Source organism: Thunnus maccoyii, chromosome 17, assembly GCF_910596095.1.
Source record: "Thunnus maccoyii chromosome 17, fThuMac1.1, whole genome shotgun sequence".
NCBI classification, from domain to species: domain Eukaryota; kingdom Metazoa; phylum Chordata; class Actinopteri; order Scombriformes; family Scombridae; genus Thunnus; species Thunnus maccoyii.
In genome coordinates, this window is record NC_056549.1 from 30,128,372 (window position 1) to 30,149,869 (window position 21,498).

The 21,498-nt window shown below is 38.3% G+C and overlaps 1 protein-coding gene across 1 annotated transcript; it reads right to left on the reverse strand.

The window, feature by feature from the left end:
* Window positions 1–13,058: 13,058 nt before the first annotated feature.
* gja1b (gap junction protein alpha 1b) lies at window positions 13,059–20,225 on the reverse strand. The gene is made up of 2 exons (XM_042390560.1): window positions 20,008–20,225; window positions 13,059–17,117 (listed from the first exon to the last, which is right to left on the reverse strand). Exon 2 carries the CDS (start codon window positions 17,099–17,101, stop codon window positions 15,935–15,937), a length of 1,167 nt encoding a protein of 388 aa, XP_042246494.1. The 5' UTR covers window positions 17,102–17,117; window positions 20,008–20,225; the 3' UTR covers window positions 13,059–15,934.
* Between the last annotated feature and the right edge of the window lie 1,273 nt (window positions 20,226–21,498).

The window sequence follows — 21,498 nt, forward strand, 5'->3', positions numbered from 1 at the left end:
CAGGAAACCCTGGAATGCAGGCCAAGCTTTTGCGGTCCTTCGCAGTCTATTGCTACTGCTATTGCTGCTGTTATTATGATTGTTGTCATTCTGTCCCCCCCCCCCCCCCCCCCCCCTTTTTCTTTCTCTCTCTCAACCCACCGGTCAAAGCAGATGGCCGCCCACCAAGAGCCGGGTTCTGCTTGAGGTTTCTACCGGTTAAAGGGGAGTTTTTCCTTACCGCTGTCGCCAAGTGCTTGTTCATGAGGGAATGGCTTTAGATGACAGAGATCTAATGTTCAAGAGTCCACATTTAATTCTCTGATTTTGTTGTACTATTGAAGTAGTGGTTTTAATTTTTATTAGATTTTTATGAATTAATCCTCTTCTGTTTACTTTGGATTTAATTGATTTAAGTGGTCGGGGGACATACACAGTTTCTATGTGGTTTTGGGTGTGTAACTGCTCTAATGGAAGCGCAAAGAAGCATGTAGGACTGCAGCTCTGCCTCCTGGTCTCAACTCTGGGTTGTCATGGTTTTGGTCTACTAATAAACTCAGCCATATTTCTAGATGTGGGATGTATGCTGTCTCTCCTAATCAGACCAGGTCTTCCCCAGAAAGTCTGCCAATTATCTATGAAGCCCACATCATTTGCTGGACACCACCTCGACAGCCACTGGTTGAATTGTGACATGCAGCTATACATGTCATCACTGGTCAGGTTTGGCAGGGGCCCAGAGAAAACTATGGTGTCTGACATTGTTTTTGCATATGTATACACCGACTCAACATTAATTTTGGCGTAATCGAGAGTCGTTCCCGCCAACGTGAATAACAATCATCTATTCTTAGCCAGCAGTTTTAAATTTGATTCTAGGTCGCCCGCTCTGGCCCCAGGAATAAAATCAACTATGGCTGCTGGTGTCACTAACTTCACGTGTCTGACTATGGAGCTGCCAATAATCAGAGTGGGTTTCTCAGCAGGTGTGTTGCTGAGTGGGGCAAACCTGTTAGAAACATGAACTGATTGGTGGTGAACCGTGGACTTCTGCTTAGAGCCCAAAGCAGAAGCCCACGGTTCACCACCACTGTCTGAAGGAAGTATAGCCATACTTCCTTCAGACAGTCAACCAGCCACCCTGGCTTCCCAGCTGCTCGGGAACTACTGGGGGAGTAGGAGCTACACTAGGTCGGCCCACACCAGATATTGGTGGCTGGCTAACTACATTAGCTACTGATTGGTTTTCCATGGTGCAGAGCCGCGTTTCGAATTCACTAAGTCTCGCCTCCAACACTGCGAATAAACTACATTTATTACATGTAACGTTTTCACTAAAGGAGGCAGAGGAATAACTAAACATTTGACACACTGAGCAAGAGAGAGCAGGAGAGTGAGAGGGAGAGAGAGAGAAGCCATCGCTAACTGTTTCGCTAGGTTTAGCTGCTAAGCTAACTGTTGAGCTAAATATAACTAACAACTGTGGGATTAGCCAGAAAAGTCGTTAAAAGAAGGAGAGAGCGAAGAGTGCTTGAGTAGAACTAGCGTAGGTTTATATATACAGCAGGTATTTATCCACAGTAGTGAGAAATATAGCAAAGTTAACTGAGCTGGGAGCAGCAAAAACACTATCAGTAACCACAGTCGGCAACTTGAAATGACACAATATGCTTACTGTAGCATGTCAGCACATCCAGGTACCTGTTCTCTTACAAATACAAATAATTTTGCTACAGATACAAATACCAATGCTGGCCTCTCTGCACAACCCTAATATCTAGGCCTATAAATTCAAGGAAGAAGAAGCGGGAAGGTCAGTTCTTCATAAAACTAAGGTACAGTAGTTTCATGACAAAATAACTCTGGACATAGCAGATTGCTCATGTGAAAAAAAATATATACTTAAGTATATTTTCTAAAAATATATTTCATATGCTTTAGTGTACTTTTAAAATGTTTAAAATTACTATACTTGAAGTTGTGTTAAATTGAAACCACTTAAGTTGTACTTAGGTACTTAGTAATACTGATATTGAATTTATAGTGTATTACTGAAAATATACTGTCAGCGAATTTTAACATCATTTTTACTGCATTCAAAATACAATTAAAGTGTGCTGGAAATATGGGAATAGCATACTGAGGTAGTTCATTAAAAAGACAAATACATCTGATTGACAAGAGCCGTGACACTGTTTACATAAAAGTTGGTAAATTCTTCAAGTAAAGGCTTGGACTGCCCATCCACCTCAAGGTGTAATTATCAGTCTTTACAGCTTGAGCACCTGGTGTGGAAGTTGGTATGCACACAGACTATCTCAGGTTTCTCAAAGCATTTTAGTATTCATTCATGTGCTGAAAAAAAGCACACTTAGTTTGTGTTTAATTAAAAACACTTAGGATGACCTTGTGTATTAAAAGTTGTAGTTAAGATACACTTTAATAGGGGACTTCCCACTACGTAATGGCCAAGGCAGCCGCATGATACCCAGCTCTGCCAGACCCATAGCTAAATTAGCCTAAAACTAAGATAAAACTGATTAATGACCACCAGACTACACAGCAAACTTTCCACTAAAATGAGCGGTAACCAGAGAATTAACAAGAACGACACTAAAACAGCAAAACATGACAAAATAAAGGTGGGCCCAGCAGCAACGCCATCACTCATGGCCAGTGTCACCAATGAATCAAGCAGTGAAGCAGAGATGCTCATGGAGTTGAGGAAACTCCAAGTAGGAGGAGGAGCTAAACAGACTGGAATCATCCATGGGTGAAATAAAACAGCAATGGAGAAACTAGATGAACGTTACCGCAGCAGAGAACAGAGTGAGCGCCACAGAAGATAGAATCATACGGCAAGAAAGGGCTGTGGGCTATTTGCTGAGGAGAGAGGCTAGCCTAACTGCTAAATGTGATGACATGGAAAACAGACCTCGACGCAACAACATTAGGATGTATGGAATAAGAGAGGGCGCAGAAAAGAAGCAACATGCTGACATTCATAACTGACTTTTTACAAACAACACTGGAACAGCAGGGAAAACTGGATATCAAACTGGAAAGCGCACACAGGGCCTTCGTGCTGAAACCGAAGGAGACGACAGCCCCCCCCCCAAGATCCATAATTGTACGATTTTTGGATTTCAGTGTGAAACAAATAGTACTGCAGCAGGCATGGAAAAAATGAGACATCCAGTTCCAGGGCCAGAGGGTGTATTTTGATCAGGACTACTCACCTGACGTGCAAAGGAAAAGGAAGCGAGTACGGGAAGTGAAGTGAAGGAGAAGAATATCAAAGCCCATTCACCGTACCCGGCCCAACTTAAACTTTTCCTAGAGATGGGACTAAGAGTGTTCCCCTCGCTACTGGAGGTGCAGCCAATACTGAAAGAGCTCGGGATTGACACAGAAGTGTAGGAGTGTGACATACTGGAGAGTGAGTTGATACAAGATAAGTGGACAACCCAGGAGAGTCGGAGGAGGAACCGGCAGCTGAACCCCGCGGATGTCAGAGCCATCATCCATGGAGACAACGGAGCAGCACAAGTTAATTAAAGTGATGTGAGTAAAGTTATAATTCTGGATTACAAAGACTGTAAAGTGTTGACCAAGTGGACAATTATACTATATGATAGCCATTTGTCGGACGACAAAAGATTTATATGCAGACAGTGAAGAATAGCTAAGACTATACTATGAGTGATTTAGCTGATATTTTAGGATCTGAATGAGGAGGGGGATGCAAAAGAATGCCGCATACTCTGGTGAGAGTATTGCAAACAAGGTGACGAGTCTTCCAACCCAGGGCAACCTGGTGGGCCGTTGCAATTGCATTTTGTGTATTTCTCCCAAAGAGTCACAGCTCTCTGCCCAGTTCAGATCGGGGATGGAATGCTTTTGAAATTTTATTTTTGTTAGTATGACTTTTATCTGACCCTATGTATTTTACTGATTTTGGGTGTTGGACATGTGACATAAACATTCCAGAGTCTGCATGTCACCTGGTGAAATATGGTATAGCCCTTCTGGGGGGCCTTTTAGATACAAATAATGGGCCCATGGTCGAGCTTGGAACTGTTCCAGATGTGGTATGTTGTGATACATAATATGTTGTGAGGTAGCTGTCAACCACTTGATTGGAGGGCTCCCAACTAAATTAGTGCCCATGGAAAACCTGTGTTATTCATGTGATAAGATACAGATGCGTAACCCTATATAAGCTATGCATCGACAGTGGTACGTTGCCCAGACCATCTTTGTACATGGAATGGACCCGATGGCCATCGTCTAATAAACGTCTTCAAAATAAGAACTTCGTCAGCTCTTCCTTTGAACGATATCATCACACATCCTTCCTTTCAATTTTGTAAGGAAAAGGTTGTTTTTTCTTTGTTTTTGAAGCAAAATATCGGACAATTGGAAGTTCAGTATTGTTTACTGCAATGTTTAAAAATGTTCTATCATTTATTTGTTCTTAAGGTTCAGTGTTTCTCAGCAAACATGTTTACACAGAGGAAAAACATTTGGATTTTGATCTATACATGGCAAAACTGTAAGGCAAAGTACAAACCAAAATATAGAAAGTACTGCAGTTTAGTATATTAATATTTGTATTAATATGTTGAATTTTATTAGTTATAATATAAATGGAATCAATCATCCCATGAAGAGAAAAAAAACTATTAAGCAGTTGAGAAGACATAACTGTTCAGTAGCATTACTGCAAGAGACCCATTTGAATGACAAGGAACACAAGAAGTTGAGAAGGGGATGGGTGGGGCAGGTTTTTAGTGCATCATGTGATAATGGAAAGAAAAGAGGGGTAGCAACTTTGTGTCATAGATCATTATGTCTTGTTCCAGAAAAAGTGTTTGAGGATAAAAAAGGGATGCTATATAATGGTTGTAGGTACAGCTGGGAACATATATATAACTATTTTGAATTTGTATGCGCCAAATGAAGAAGATTCAGGCTTCTTTTAAGAAATTGCAGCACTACTAGCGGAAAACGCAAAGGGAGCAATTATACTGGGAGGGGATTTCAATTGTGTTAAAAATCAAAAAATAGATAAACGCCCATTTGAACAAGAACCTCAAACACAAAAAGTTGAAGCACTACACAGTATGATAGAGGAGCTTGGGCTAGCAGACATATGGTGCTTAAAACATCCTAGAGGCAGGGATTTCACTTTTTTTCAAAAGTACATAATAGCTACTCCCGAATTGAATTTTTCTGTGTTTCAAAACACAATGCCCACGGATTGTCACATTGAGCCCATAACTATTTGAGATCATGGACCAGTGGTAATGTCAATGAATTTGGAAACAGAAACATTTTAAATACTGGAGGTTGAATGTTTCTCTATTAAATGATCCCAATGTAGTACGAAACATAAGAGAGGAATTAAATAATTATTTGGAACAGAATGATAATGGAGAGGTTTCATTATCTACTTTATGGGAAGCAGCAAAAGTAGTACTTAGGGGGAAAATAATTGCACTCTCCTCTAGATCGAGAAAACAACGTGAGAAGAACCAAATAGACTTATAAAACTGCATACAGAAATTGGAACAGGAACACAAAAGAATGAACAATGAAAACACTCTGAAAACCCCTGACCAATACAGATGGAAATTAAACAACCTACTGACATACAAAGCCAAAGGTGCACTTAGATTTGCTAATCAGACATATTATAAATCAGGAAACAGAGCCAGCTGGCTATTGGCATTTCAATTGCGAAAAGCACAAGCAAGTTGAGTAGTTCCTCCAAAAAAACAGTGTCTCACCCTAAAGATATAGCAGAAGCCTTCTCTGTTTACTATAAGGCACTCTATGACCCACCAGTAGTAGAGGATAGAGTAGATTTATTCTATTCTATTTGGAAGAATTAATCTATCTAAATTAAACGAAAATGAGGCAAAAGCAATGACAGAACCATTCACAAAAGAGGAAATTGAAGTTTTGAAAAATAACAAGTTACCGGGAATAGACATGGGGAGTTCTACAAATATTTTAGGAAGGAGGTCACACCCCTTCTGCAAAGAGTATTCAATTATTCTCTCAATGAGAGAGACCCACCTCAAACATGGTTTGAAGCAATAATTTCCGTGATTCCCAAAGAAGGGAATGACCGTACGAATTGTGCATCATACAGACCCATAAGCTTGCTCTGCAGTGACGTAAAGATACTAAGTACAATAAGGACTAAAAGAATGCTCACGTGTATCAAGAAAATAATCAAATCAGATCAGACCGGTTTCATACCGGGAAGACAAGGAATGAATAATATCAGACGGACCCTAAATAAAACCTCAGTGGCACGTGAAATTAAACAAACATCAATGCTTCTCAGCCTAGATGCTGAGAAAGCATGTGATAGAATAGATTGGCTATATTTGAAACATATACTTAAGAAAATGGGATTCCATTCAGATTTTATTAATTGGGTTAAAGTATTGTATTCCAGACCACTGTCAAGATTTAGAGTCAATGGGTATATGTCTGAACAATTTAAATTGAAAAGGGGGACCAGACAAGGGTTTCCCTTATCCCCATTATTGTTTGCAATTAGTATAGAGCCACTAACAGAAATGATAAGGGAGGATCCTAGAATACACAGGATATCAGATGGAAGAGGACCACAGAAAATTTTGCTACATGCAGATAACGTCATTGATAGAATAGTTTGGGATAGTGTCTGGTTATAAAGTCAATGAATCCAAATCGGAGGCTATGATGTTGATAGGTAAATGGCCATCTCAATTGGATAAGGAGGTTTCATTTAACTGGTCAGCACAGGGATTTAGGTATCTAGGCATCATGATCACCCCAGAAACATCACAGTTGTACAAAGCTAATTATGGTAGATTAAGTACTCAAATAAAATCAGATTTGGCACAATGGGAGATTCCCCCACTCTCATTATTTGGTAGAATTGGGCATATTATATATTATTTATATTATATTATATTATATTTGGATACTAGCATTGGTCTTTAAATTGCTGGACAGATTGATTTCCACATTTATATGGCAGAAAAGGAAACATAGAATTAAATTGAAATTGTTAGCTTACCCAAAAAATAAAGGAGGCCTCGTCTTGTTGTTTCGGTGCTGCATCTCGTTGGCTCGTTTTTGACAGTTTTTCTTAAGCTTCAAGGAGACTACATTTTTAATTGAGAGAACATGACTTTTTCCTTTCCTTTTTCCATCATGATTTCAACGTGCACGCCTCACCAGCCTCAGGTCACCAGCTGGGAGCAGATGGTTGTGTGTTTAGGCTGCGGGGGGGCCCGCAGGGGGACCGAAGCAAGAAAGTTGAATCAGAATCAACTTTTGGAGAAATGCAATCTATAACACTGTACAACCCTGCCATGAGGGAAGACAAAGACAAAAACTTTGTTTCATAACGTTAAGTAAAGTTAGGCTTTGCTGCTCATTTTAAAAAAGACGAGAGAAAGAGAGAGAGAGAGAGAAGCAGTGATCAAGTGAGCTAGAGAGTGGATGAGGAGAGTGAGCAGTGATAGCAAGAAAGCCGGTGAATGAGAGGAAGAAAACATTATTTTCTGATTGTTTCACGGCGGTTAAAAATAAACATGTCCACAACCACATCTCCACACAACCCTGTGGAGGTGCACCACAACACTTGATAATGGTGCCGCAGCCGCGCACACCATAGGTCTACAACCGGAGTAAGGTAAAAAGAAAATAGAATTACTGTAAAATGTTTTTTTCCATATGTTTTCGTGTATGAAAAGACCCAAATTGAACACTGTAAGTGGACTACTTGATTACTATAAGCAAATTATTTAAATAGTGTTTGTATAGGAATGATTCTGTCCCAACGCTTTTTGATCCATATAAGCGGTTGATCACTGTAACCGTGATCACTATAAGCGATTTCCAATGTATATAAGTGAAGTTCAAATTTCAGCATACGTTTCATATATATAGTATAAAAAGCATATAAAATATACTGAATAAAAATGTACTATTGAAGAGTATTTCTTAAGTGAAACGTTGTATTAATACAGACATTAATACACTTTGAAAAGAATATATTTAATCACATCCAGAATCACATTCATAAATAGTGTACTTTAAATAAGTATACTAAAGCATAGTTTAAGTTAAATGACAGTTTCAGTAAACTTTTTCAGACTTGTACTATAAAAGCACAAACATACACTAACAAGAAATTTACTTTTATGATGTAGTACAACTTAAATGCAATACAGGCATTAACATACTTATTAAAAATATACTTGAACACATTTCAAATAATAATTTTGAAATGTATACTTTTGAGAAGTAAAGTAAAGTGTATCTTAAATTAAGTGCATGTTGGAGTGAACTTGCTATAAATATACTGTTAAAGCACATTAAATACAATAATAAAAAATAGATTTTAAAACTTCAGTTAAACTTTAAAAAACATGACATTAATACATTTTTGAAAAGTATATATTCATATTATTAAACATTTATTTTAGATATAGTGCACTTTTAACAAATGTACTAAATTGGAAATTAAGTTATGGTATCTTATCAATATGCTTTACAACAATTTACTTTCAATACACTTTAATTGTATTTGTAGCTCTTTTATTAATTACATACTTTGGGGATATACCAAAAAATGCACTGTTACAGCATAAGTAGAAATGTACTTGTTTAAACTTTTAACACACTTTTTATGCTAAAAGTATAATTTAAGTATAGAAAAATATACTTACTTTTCACTTGCGTGGTAAAGCATGTTTTTTTCTTCATAGGAACAATCCATGTAAAATCTATCAGATTGATACTGCCTTTGCTCAGTTTAATGTGTGACATCAAAGGCCTGTGGCCTTTCCTTGCTGCCGGCTGGTTCTGGTTTGAACATGACCTCACAATTTAAGGACCTTTTTTGGAGAGTCTGCTCTCTAGAAATGGTCCTTACAGCTGGTTTAAAGACCATTTTTAGAGAGCACACTCCCAAACACACACAACCTACACATTTTGTCAAGTAAGCCATAGTTCCTCCCCGGCTCTGAGGTGTTTGGTTATAAGTTAGTCACTGATGTCCAACAGCTGCCACCCTCAATGTTCATTTACACACTAAAAATAAGCCAGCAACCATAACACGCATGCACAGTGTCTAGCCCTTTTAAAATAACATTGTCCTTGGGCTTTGGGCTTTGAGTGTACTATACAGTTAGGTTCTGAGAATAAAGGTTCATCCTTTGCCTTAGAAATAGTAGTAAAACAAAGTAATCTGGTAACACTTTACTTTAAGTTCTCCTACTTAGCATTCATCAGCAGTATATAAACAGTTAATAACTATAATGTTGTTAGCAGATATGAGTATTAATGTATTTGTCAACACCTATAACTCTTCCTGTGGAGGCTGCTGTATAAACAGATCATTAATGACAATATAGTAAAACAGTTGTAATAATATAAACTATGTCTTCATAGCAGAAATTACAATCATTGAAAGACACTGTACTTTAATAAAAACTTAAAGATGGCTTTTATTATATACTTTATTTTATTATATATGTTTTTTATGTGTTTTGTATGTTATTAAGCCACAGAACAGTTTGGATTTTTATTATAGCCACATTTCAGAGCTTTGAGTTGAGATTATTTTGTCATAGTACAGTCAGGTAGGTGTGTTGAACTTGGCAAGTTCAACTCAGGAGAACAAACTTCCGAGGACGGGAGGAGGACGCTTAGTAAGATAAAATGAAATTCAAAATAGACTTATCTGTTCATTTTCATACATTTATATTATGTAAATGTGGTAATATCTGTACAAATAGAGCCCCAGAGGCAGCACTGTTGTTCTGTCCAGTAAAAACATGAAGCTTCACTTTACATTCAGACAAACTAATGTGGCAGCTACAATTCTGTGAGACCAACATTTATCTTCAAAAAGGAATTATATCATTTATCAAAATGCTATGGGGAAAATACAGCCAGTGATAAATCACCAAAGAGCTGCACAATTCATCAATCAGTTCATCGGATCATGTTTTCCCCAGATAAGTCAGGCTGCTAGCAGCTGAGATGACCTGGCTGGTCTCACCCGGCAACTTGCTCCTCACGTGTCCGAAAACGTCGGAGCAGATTTACAAATAAACTGACCACATATTCAGAAGCTACACAGTTACTTTCTCGTCTGAAAAAATATTAAAACTTAATAAAGTGACATATTAACAGTCTTATAGCAAAAATTGCAACAGCATTTAGCCTGGCTCATCTGCTCCATTGCACAGTCTGAAGAGACACGATGCATTTTGGGACAGTTGAGTTTGTCCAGTAAGCTCATGCCACATACTCAGAAATTATTGCTAATCTAATATACATCTGGGCATTTCTCACCTACACAAAACCCACATACTATGCAGTAAGAATGCACTACATACTCAATTTGACGTCATACTTAGTATAAATAGTACGTTAATAGGCAGTTCCAAACGAGGGATGTGCAGAGAGCCCGGTATTTATATTTGTATGTATATTTGTTGAGGCAGCAAAATTATTTATATTTGTATTTGTATTCGAATAAAAGTGGAAATAGGCTTAAAAATCCAGTTTTTGTTTTTATTATGCTTTTAATTTAGGATATTAAAGTATTCAAATAAGTGCTTATGAATAAACTATCTTACAAAGGAGGTCCCCACACCAGGTGTTGAACTCTAGTCTCCTAGATCATAAATGACTGCGCTGACTACTGAGCTAAACCAAGTGCATCACCAACATGCAGACAGACCCCTACTTATTTATACACCCATAACACAGAGACAGTTCAGCATGTAACGTGTAGAGAAGAACTTCAAAGGCGATTCTTGCTTTGCACTTTTTATTTATTGCCTATTTTTTACAACCAAACTTTGTGGAAAGGAGAAGGGAAAAAACAGGTTATGGAGAGTCCCTTGTAAGTACTTCACTTGTGTCAGTAGCTCAGCTTTATCTCTAGCAAACACCCCCAACTCTGGGAGTGATGTCCAAATTAGGAAATGTGCGTCATGTAGCAGGTGGATGTGACTCTCCTCAGTGAGACCTGCTGAAATACATAACGGGAGCAGAGGAGAGAGACCGAGATAGCAATGTAACTATCACTGGTATTTGACATGTTTCTTTTTTTCTTCCCAATAACAAATAATTTTTAAAATATTTGTACGAACAGCACTATTTGTGCTTTGCCGAATAACGTATTTGTATTCGGGCACACCCCTATTCCGAACACAACCTATTTCTTGTCTGGTGCAGTGACTTACCAGAGTCTCCCCTGGTTGCCTGGCAAAGTCATAGTGATGACAAACAACATTACATTAGTAAACAGAATGTGGCTATCTTAATGCATTATTTTTATCTCACTGATTGTGAGACTGTACTTCAAATAATGTCATGTAATGCTTGTCTTTCATTACATGATTAATTGGTTATCTAGGACACCTTCTACCTTATCTGCTTATTAAAAAAACATTGATTGTCTAATTGAGACTTGTGGTCTATGAGAACATTAGGGACAATGATGAAAGTAAGTCCAGGACTTTATTGTTCTATTCCTGACAAAGTCTGTACTGTTTTTTTTTTAAATAAATATATCTGAATGTTTTCAATAAACCTGACTAAAATAAAAGTATCCACTGCTCTTCCCAGTATGTACTTTCCATATAACAATGGAATTAAAGGGAGCTTTTTGTTCCACGAGAAAAAAAGGAATTATTTGACATCTATTGCGCTGGTCTTCACACCTTCAGCTTACTGTTAGAACTGCTTAATGAATAAATAATTAATAAAAGTTAAATGTTCCCGCTCACTCCTCCCCTCTCTGTCTCTGAGCCACATGTGGTCTTCAGACTGTAGCTTGGCTCTTTGCACACATGTGGTTTGATTTAGCACTGTGGAAAGATTAAATAGGAAACTTGGAGAAGTGAAAAAGAGCCATGTCCTTTCATATTATGAAATTTAACTGCGTCTCTTGGAAGCCTTTATCAAAGCTACAGCACACCTTAGGACTGAAAACCTAGAGTTCTATTACTCTCCTTTATCTGGATTATGACTTGGTATATGTGGTGTTCAGAGGGCCTTGCCAGTTTTAGTTGGACAGAGTTTTCCTCTGTTTTAAGCACAAGTTGCAATCCTCCATGAATGTTACAATTGTTAAGTCAGAAAAACTCTCATCATAAATTGAAAGGATTATGTATGAATGACATATGTATTTTCCATATTTGAATGGGAAAAACACAGTTGGACTGGGCAAGAACAGCTGTTGTAAATCTGATTTATTATAATAAGAGGAGCAAGGCTGGCATGATGGAGACAGGCCAGCACAGTTTGACACAGCAACGTGTGGCAATTAGAGTAAGCAATGTGAAGACTGATGACGGTGAAATCCTCCTATGTCCAACTTTAGACTTGTTTTAAGTTTGATGAAAATGCATTACTGACACACACCAGCAGGTCTTACAATGGTTTTATTAGAAGTTGTTTTTCCAACCCTCTGAGAGGCATCTAAATCTTATGTTGAGACATTTAATACATGGAGGTAACCAGCACAAAGTCAGCAGTGGCATTTGGCAGCTGGCTAGCCAAGAATGTGGTCCTCACAGCCTAAATGCTGAAGGAGGAGGAGACATCAAATATGACTGGAGATTGTTTAGATCACCTGGCTGTCAGCTACTTATGTGTCCCACCAGAAGTATTCTAATGCACTGCTGAACTGAGCATGTGACCCGACTCAGACTATACATTAAACATTTCGGCATACACATTGACAAAGGCTTTTCTCCCCTCTGATCTCACCTGTGATACTGAGTCAACAAGCTGCTGTACTGTATCTTTCCTGATCAGAAATGCCTGGTCAGATATTGATATATAAAATTTTCTTAGAAAAAAAGTTGGTGACAGCTGTGACCTGAATAAATGAGACAATGAGGAAAGACCAAAGTGTTCCTGAAACAAATATACATTTTTGTCAATAGACTAAACCTAAATTATAATGAGATTCCAAAATAAACACTGTGTTTCATACAAACCACAGTGATGACAAAGAGAAGAGCCTGCAATAAAACCAATAATTAAGAAAGAAAAATATTTATTGGTTAAAATAGCTTTTCACAGATACAATGAATGAGTTGTTGGTTTGCTATCATGCACTTACACTGTACAACAGTGGATCCCCATGGATTAGCGTTGTCTGAATAACTGCAACAAATGACTATTGTTCCTGTTCTGTCAACGGAAGAAGACATCTCTCACAGAACTCATCAATGAAACCAGCGATCAGATGTCTGATATTATGCACTGTAGTGATTTCTGTGTTATAAAATAAATTAGTAACATCTATATCAGAAAACTCTTACCACTTTCTGTGTGCATCATATTACACCTCTATCACCAAGATCTCAGTGCAAACACCATTGTAGCTGAAAGGTCAATGACACATGTAAGTACCGACAGAATGATGCACACTTAAAAATTCAGATAAAAAGGGAAAAAAAAGCCCAAATTGAGATTTATCCTAGTGTTTGGTAGTTGTGGAGCTACATTGGCATACATTTTAATATAATTGACTAAATATTAGTCCAGATCTATAAGAAGTCTTCTAAAAACTCACATTTTTATTGTGACACAGTTAGCTTGATTTACAGTACTAAATATCTATTTCTCAAGCAGCAATGGGTACATCGAGTCTGAAAGACAAAATATTACCTACAAAACAAAAGAATCATTCACTCAAATATGTAAAACACAGATAATCATTCTACTGTCTTTCTCTACTTCTGACAAATGATGAAAAAAGAGAATGCACTTGTTAAATGATGACAGTAATAAAGCCTTTCTTTATGTTTGCTGTGTCATAGCAGCCTGAAACCTCAGCCCTGCTACTCTCACACACACCTGAAAAAAAAAATAAAACCACAAAATGAAAACACAGATTGACAACACATAAATTCAAAGTTTATCAGGAAACAACAGTTCAGACTGAATGACAAAGTTACTAAAGAAAAAAAGCAAATTTTTTAAACTGTCAATAAATATACAGTTTGTGGGGAGTTGCTATAAGATGTTTTCTGTGATTTAGAGACACTGGATAGTAGTCAATTTTTCCCCTAAGTGGTAGGTGTCCTATAGATGCCAAGCAATAAATATTCACTACAACTGTTAAGCATTCTCCCCAATACCATGTTTTACTATAAGCCACATGCAGAGGATGAGCCAGGTGGTTAACACTTTACATGTAGTTGCTCTTTGTCTATGCGATGGCACTGGACATTTTAGCCTCTCTCTCTGAGTGACTATAATATGATTGTAATTGAAAACTGGGATAAGATATTTATGATATGAGTGAAAGCAGAAGAAAAATGAAAAATTATAAATCGTGCTGATTCAAACATAAATCCAACTTTGTTAAGCAAGCAACTCAATGTGTGGCTGAATCCATCAAACTGTCTTTCAATTCAGACATGTCTGAAAAGCACTGCAGTGCAGCGTCGGTAAAAATGGAATGTAGAGACACTGTGTGTGTGTGTGTGTGTGTGTGCGCGCGCACGTGTATGTGTGTGTCTCTGTATGTGTATCTGTGTGTATATCAGTGAAGAAAAACCTGTCTTTCATTTTCCTATTTCATACTTTTGGCCATCCTTCCTGTTGGTTATTATAGTGTCTTATGCTGAGCTACACAGCTTTATAACAGTGTGCACAGGGTCACCATACAAGTGATCACATGGGTAAATAAATCACAGAAACCACTTATTTGACTGTGAAAATAAAAGTGAATATCAATGCGAGGGACTGTCCTCACCTGAAAAACAACAGCATTAGTCATTTGTGCAAACATCTAATACATAAACATCTATGTTTATGCGTTCTTGGTAAGAGACCTGTTGCAGTCGTACTTGAAATGACTGTCAGGAACAAAGGTGGAAGTAGTGTGACATCATTCTTCAGTAATAGCTCTTAGGGAAGAGGTGAGGGTGAATAGTTAGGTGTACAAAGCAAGTGGCTTTGGCACAGGAGTGTTTATATCTTATGTCCTACCAAAACTCAGTGTCGTTTTTTTTTAACCCTAAAGAAGATCTTTCACTAACCATAACAACGCAGTTTTAGATACCTTACGCACAACTCTAATACGAGTTTATTTTGTAAGTGCCATATGGGTCAGAACTGAAAAATTGCAAGTACGAGCAGTTTGAGTTTGTTGTACCAAACTGCCAATGGTTATAATTATTGTCTGCAATCAGAATGGACAATCTAAATGTGTTCACCCTCACCTCACTCTCTAAATTCCAAATCAAGTGGTTTAGATCATTTAGCAACATTGGGGATGTGGGACATGTGGTGATGGGGATTTGTTTCTTACGCTACTGGACCCTGCTTTTATTTATTTCTATAAAAAAAAATGAACCACAGTTAGCTTAGAAGGCAAATTTGTATCTGGTGTTCCTGGTCAAATGTTAAAAAGACACAGCTAACAAGTCACCCTGTTGTAAAGCTGTCACTATACCTTCATTGTTAAGTAAAATTCCGTCACCAATAGGAAGCTTAGCAGAAACTACGAAAACAGAATTTTTCTTCAATGTAAGCTTGGCAAGTTAAAAGCAAACAAGTCACTTTGACCAGTGTGCTCCTCTGTTCTTGAACTGAGGAGTAACTGCTTCTAAGGAATACCTCTGTTAGATGCCATTCCTGCTGTTCTATTTTCTTAAAGCTGTGTTAGCTCCACTAAAAAGTTATGGTAAAAGTCATCAAAATTATTTGCAACTTGTACCTTTGACAGTGTTATATAACAAGTTTTAATGTCTCTCTGATGAACTAAGAGTCTATGTTGAAGACAGTGATTGAGGTTAGCCCCACCTCCTGCATGAACCTATGTGATTGAGTGTTTCCTGATTCTCTGGCTGCTGCCACATGTCGTCAGCCAGGCAGAGGTGGGAGGAGGTGGAACCAGGGCTTACACATCCAGGTCGTCTGGCCTGGCTCGGCTGCTCATCCGGCTGCTGGCCCGGCTACAAGGCCTGGCGTCCATCAGTGCCAGCGGCTGCAGCTCGTGTCCTGCTGTTGAGGACAGTTTCTTATGGTCATGGGTATCATCGGGGAAGTCAAAGGCTTGTGCGTGGGAGTTTGAAATAGTGCTTCCTCCACCATTCTGGCCAAGACGGTTCTGCTCTGTGGAATAGTTGGCCCAGTTCTGCTCATTTGCCTGCTTATTATAATTACGGCATGAGCCAGTTCCTCGCTCCCCTGTGGCTAGCTTATAGCCTGGGGGGGACATGGGTGAAAGTGGGGCAGTTGGGGATGAACAGCCATTATAGTAGGCATACTTGGTGGTGGACAGTTCTTTCGGGGTATGGCTCAAAGTGCCTCCACTGGGGTAGAGCGTGGGCTGCTGTTTGCCCTTCACACGATCTTTGATCCTCTTAAAAAACACATAGAAAAGCTCAATGACGTTGAGCAGCAGGGACACCAGTGAGACCACCAGCATGAAGATGATGAAGACGGTCTTCTCTGTGGGACGAGACAGGAAACAGTCCACCCTGTGTGGGCATGGGGCCCTCTCACAAGTGTAGACTGCAGCTAGGCTGAAGCCATACATGTACCACTGGATAACCAGGAAGCCCACCTCAAACATAGACTTGAAGAAAATACTGACTATATAGGTTCTGAGCAGGGCCCCCTTCATCTTCACTTTGCCATGCTCCTCAATGCCATACTTAAGCTTTTTCATCTCAATTTTCTTCAGTGGAATGTCAACATCACCTCCATCATTTTGCACGGCTTTAAGCTCATCCTCCTTCCTTTTGAATTTCTGTTCCTTCCTGTTCAGATAGAAGACATGAGCCAGGTAGAGGAGCGTGGGCGTTGACACAAAAATGATCTGGAGAACCCAGAAGCGAACATGGGAAATGGGAAAGGATTTGTCGTAACAGACATTCTCACAACCAGGCTGCTGGGTGTTACATTTGAAGGCAGACTGCTCGTCTCCCCAGGCTGATTCCACTGCAGTACCCAGGACAAGGATCCTGAAGATGAAGAGGACAGACAGCCAAACCTTCCCCCCCGCAGTAGAGTAGGCCTGGACCTTGTCCAGCAGACGACCAAGAGCACTCCAGTCACCCATCCTCAGGGAGCGTTAGCTGGTGAAACAAAAAGGGCAATGCTGAACTGGCAATAATATATAGACAGTATCAACTATTAAAACATATCATAAATGTTCACCACTCACATGCTGCTGTACTGAGCTTACACAGCTACAGTGCAACATATCTAAATTAAACTTTTGATTTTTAGGGAAGATTAACATCCTCAGCGTTCTTGACATTTGGTATTTTTGGCAGCGTTATGTGATTAAACAGCATTGTTATTGGAGGAGACAAAACTAGATGTTTCATGACGCAGAACACAAGCTAATCCAATTACTGAGAGCAGAGACAGAAAACACAGTTTGGTCAGTTTATGCAACACTGCCCTTTAAATTGAGACAAGGATGTGAAAATCTGAAATTAAATCTCTCATTCATTAACTGAGAAAAATCTTTAACAACCTTTTAGTATTCATCAAAAAAAAAGTGCTTTAGATCGGATTTATACAGAAAGTTTAATATTGTTAGATTTCTTGCATCAGAAAGGTAATCAACTCCTCTCAGTCTCAAGCACAGTTATCAACCTGGTCAGCACTCATGGAAAAAAAACATATTTCAGTCACATGAGAGGATTCTACCTAAATTATTTTTCTGCTGCACGTCTAAACTTCTTTCTCAGACCTTCAAACAATATCAAGCAAGAAAACCTGCTAACTATTGTGTTGTACAGCTTTAAACCTGTTTTAAAAATGTATATGTCAGAGTTTATACATGTTTACAACTTTCAGTAGTCTTTAAACCTCTACTTCCATTCGTGCAGAAACTAAAGTTGCTGTTTCAAGTTTTAAACTCTGTTGCAAGCCTTAGTCCAGCTATTCCTCAACAGGTTTTCTTGTCTGTGAAATACAGTGAGGAGGAGAGATTAAACAAGGAATAAAAGAAACAAAGCTGATCATCAGCAGACGCAGCTTGTCTGCTGGGCAGAAATGCAAAAAAACTTCAGAGAAGAAAATCTGCTGAATGCTGTTGTCTTAGCCAAGCTGTTGAGAATGAGGTTGCTGGAAAAAAGCCACTATGCTGCATGAATGTGTACCCAATCTGATAAGTGTGTGTGGCAGAACAGACACTGCAGCTAAGTCTACTCAGTTAGGCCTGTTGTGAGCTTCTTTGCTCAGTGATTACAGAGAAGCCCTGCAGATCCACAGAACATTTTCTCAAGGAAAATCAGCCCATTACAAAGGTCTGGGATCAGCTGAGTTCCTATTAAAAATGTAGTCCTGACCATTGTGACAAAGTTCAATCAAAGTCTGACCATTGTGACAAAGTTCAATCAAAGTCTCGATAGACTGGCTTTCCAACTAAGTTACACTAACATTTCACTGACATTAAAGTACAATCTTAGTCAGGGGATGTAAAACACTGACTAGTTAACTCTGCAGCACTGTGCTCCTTTGGGCTCATCCCCTGAAACTTAGCGCCACCCTTGGTCAAAAGTAACTATAACTGTCTGTAGACTCAGTATCCATGCAAGAGTCTCAAAGGTCCAGAACAATAGAAATGAATACACTGATAATATTCAGTTCATATACAAAGAAGAAGTCCTTTAAGGGGTTCTATGAGACTTTTGGGAATTTTTGGAGTTCTTTAGGGGTCTTCAGCAAAATTAGCAGAGCGCAATGTGATTTTTACTATAATTAAATGATAAAGGACAGATTGTAAATTTTAATCCAGGTTGCACTCTCACCTTCACTGTTCAACCATCCCATATGAAAAGTATGGATGGAGGTTTGTAGACTCCAAATCGGGTCTCTTTGCCCCATGCATATAACTGAGAAGGGCTGTCACAAGTTTTAGAGCAGTGTGTGGTGACAAGGAAAAACCTCCAACAGATATACAAAAATACATTTTACTTAAGAGAGCAGGGACAGGGTCATGCCTTCATAAGGAGGTTCATGTGGATAAGTAGGAACCTTCAGTCTAATCCACATGGTGCCAAACAGCATGTGCTCTCACTTATCTTATAATAAAGCACATACAATGTCTCCTGCAACCTGGAATATATCCAGAATAGCCAATATCCAGAATTCATTGTCATTCTGTAGAAATTCCCCTCACCGTGTGAGTCTTCAGGAGAGTCAAACATGAAGAGTAAAAAATGGGAGATAATGAGGTGAGGGAAATAGTAAAGTGATTTTATTTTTGTTATTAGACAGAGAAAATCCCGCCACTTTCTACATGAGTGAGTTTGTCTGGTGGAAAATGACGAAGACAGAGCAGAACAATAGACTCCAACACAATGGCCCAATTAGCAGACCTCTGAAATCCCACTGACGACTCTGTGAAGTGGTTTTCCATGAGAAGTCACTAGATATGAATGAAAAACAGTCCAAATTATTTAGCATTTCTCTAGTTTCTAGGTTCCTGGTGGCTACTGAACAAGTGTTTTTAAAGTAAATTTGTCACTGGGTTCTGGGCGTGACTCTTTAAATATACAACAGAACTTTACTTTAAGTCGTAAAGTCCAGAGGACAGATCAGTGGCTCACACTGCGACAGCAAAATGAGGTTTTGGATGGAAAAAATGATAGTAAACGTTTATAAGAGTTACTGCGGACCTCGTTTGATAAATGAATCAATAGTTTTTCCACTAAGTTCTGATTCCTTTTCTTTGTCGTATTTCACATTTTTCTCTCTGTCTAAGGTAAGGCCTAAGGTAGTTTTCCTGAACGTTACATTTAGTTGAAGATAATTAATGAAGTAGGCAAACGGAGCGGTTTTCCTAAAAGTGAAGGAAAAGGAAAGAAAATTCTTTTACCCTACTTTCTTAGTTGCACTGCATGTAGTTTGAAGCGCACCGGAGCTTTTTCCGACTATTTTTAACAGGGTTACTGACGAGGAAACTTTCTTCAGACACGTTAAAAAAACACAATAATGTTTTAAACTTACCTGGAAAGTTACAGATAGAAAGAAGAGGGCCCGGAGGGACTTTCTCCGTCACTTGTAGAGATCACTCCCTAGCGAAGTTGAAATCCAAGTTTGAGACCAAGAGGGAAACTGAGCCCAACTTGTCAAACCTCCCTTATAACAGTCCCGTCAGAGAATTTACAGTCACCTGATCTCTACGTCAAGACCGAAGCCCCCGTCTGCTGGGAGGACGAAGACAAAAGACTCAGACAGCCAAGGTGTGGATTCTTTTTTGTTTGTTTGTTTTTGTTTTTGTTTTTTGTTTGTTAGTTTGTTTTGTTGTTTTTTGTTTTGTTCCATAAAAAATACAAGCTGTGATGACGAACTAAAACTAAAAGAGAGAATTTATCCCTTTCTTAAAAGTCCTGACTTAAAATGGAAAACAGATGCAGGGCCTCTGATGTTATATTGTCACAGTAGCACAGTGGAAATGTAATGTGACTAGTGAAGGACAACTAAATATATATATGTACACAAGTAGTGCACTTTCAGGTAGTTTTACTTTACTTGATTATTTCCATTTTTGCTGCTTTACTTCTACTCCACTTCATTTAGGTCACAGCTGGAATTACAGGTTTCTGTGTAGATTAAATTTTACAACATTGTTTCCGATTAAAATACCCAAACAATAGTTCAAAACAGCTCTACCTCTGCCACCTACAACATTAAAATGCTGCTTTCACATGAATCTATCAATTATAATAATACACTAACACTAATGTAACATTCTGACAGAGGGCATTCTGCATAATGAGTACCTCTCCTTAAGTACATTTAGCTGATGATAAATTTGAATGCTAGATCTTTTGCTTGTAATGGAGTATTTTTACATTGTGGTATTGATTATTGAGTAAAAGATCTGGCTAATTCATCCACTAGTGATTGTAATAAATTGGCAGACATTTATTATTACATTGCTTTTAACAAGTCAATGAGTCTGAAAACAACTTTAATGGCATGGATTTCATCTCAATGGATGTCAAGAATTCTGTTGATTTTAGTGCATTGACCAGCTGTTTTCATTCTTGTTTTAAGATAAATCCTGACACAAACCCATAATGAACAAGTGTAAATAATTGCTATCCTAATCCCTAGTTTAACCAAAAATCTCTCTATTAAATGTTATTCTTATAATGCTTTATTCTGTCATATCATGCCAATGATGCCCTATAGCTCCTATGATGCTTTCTAGTTCTTAGATTGTTTTTATTTTGGCTGTATGCTGTTTTATGTTCTCTTTCTCCTCAAAGCCATGTGTTTGAGTATTTGCTTCTGATGCCTTCCAGTGTTCTCTAGCTTTGGTTTATGATAAAGATCCTAGTGTGGTTATGAGGTCTTAAAAGATCTTATCATTTCTATTATGGAAAAAAATAAATAAATAAAATAAAACAAATTAAAGTGAAAAGAACTGAAATACACTCAGCAAGCACCACTCCTAAAGTCAAACTAAAACCTGTTGATAGTGAACTGTTC

What these genes read in the sequence shown, in the direction of transcription:
- gja1b (XM_042390560.1), bottom strand. Translation starts at nt 17,101, where the DNA reads ATGGGTGACTGGAGTGCTCTTGGTCGTCTGCTGGACAAGGTCCAGGCC.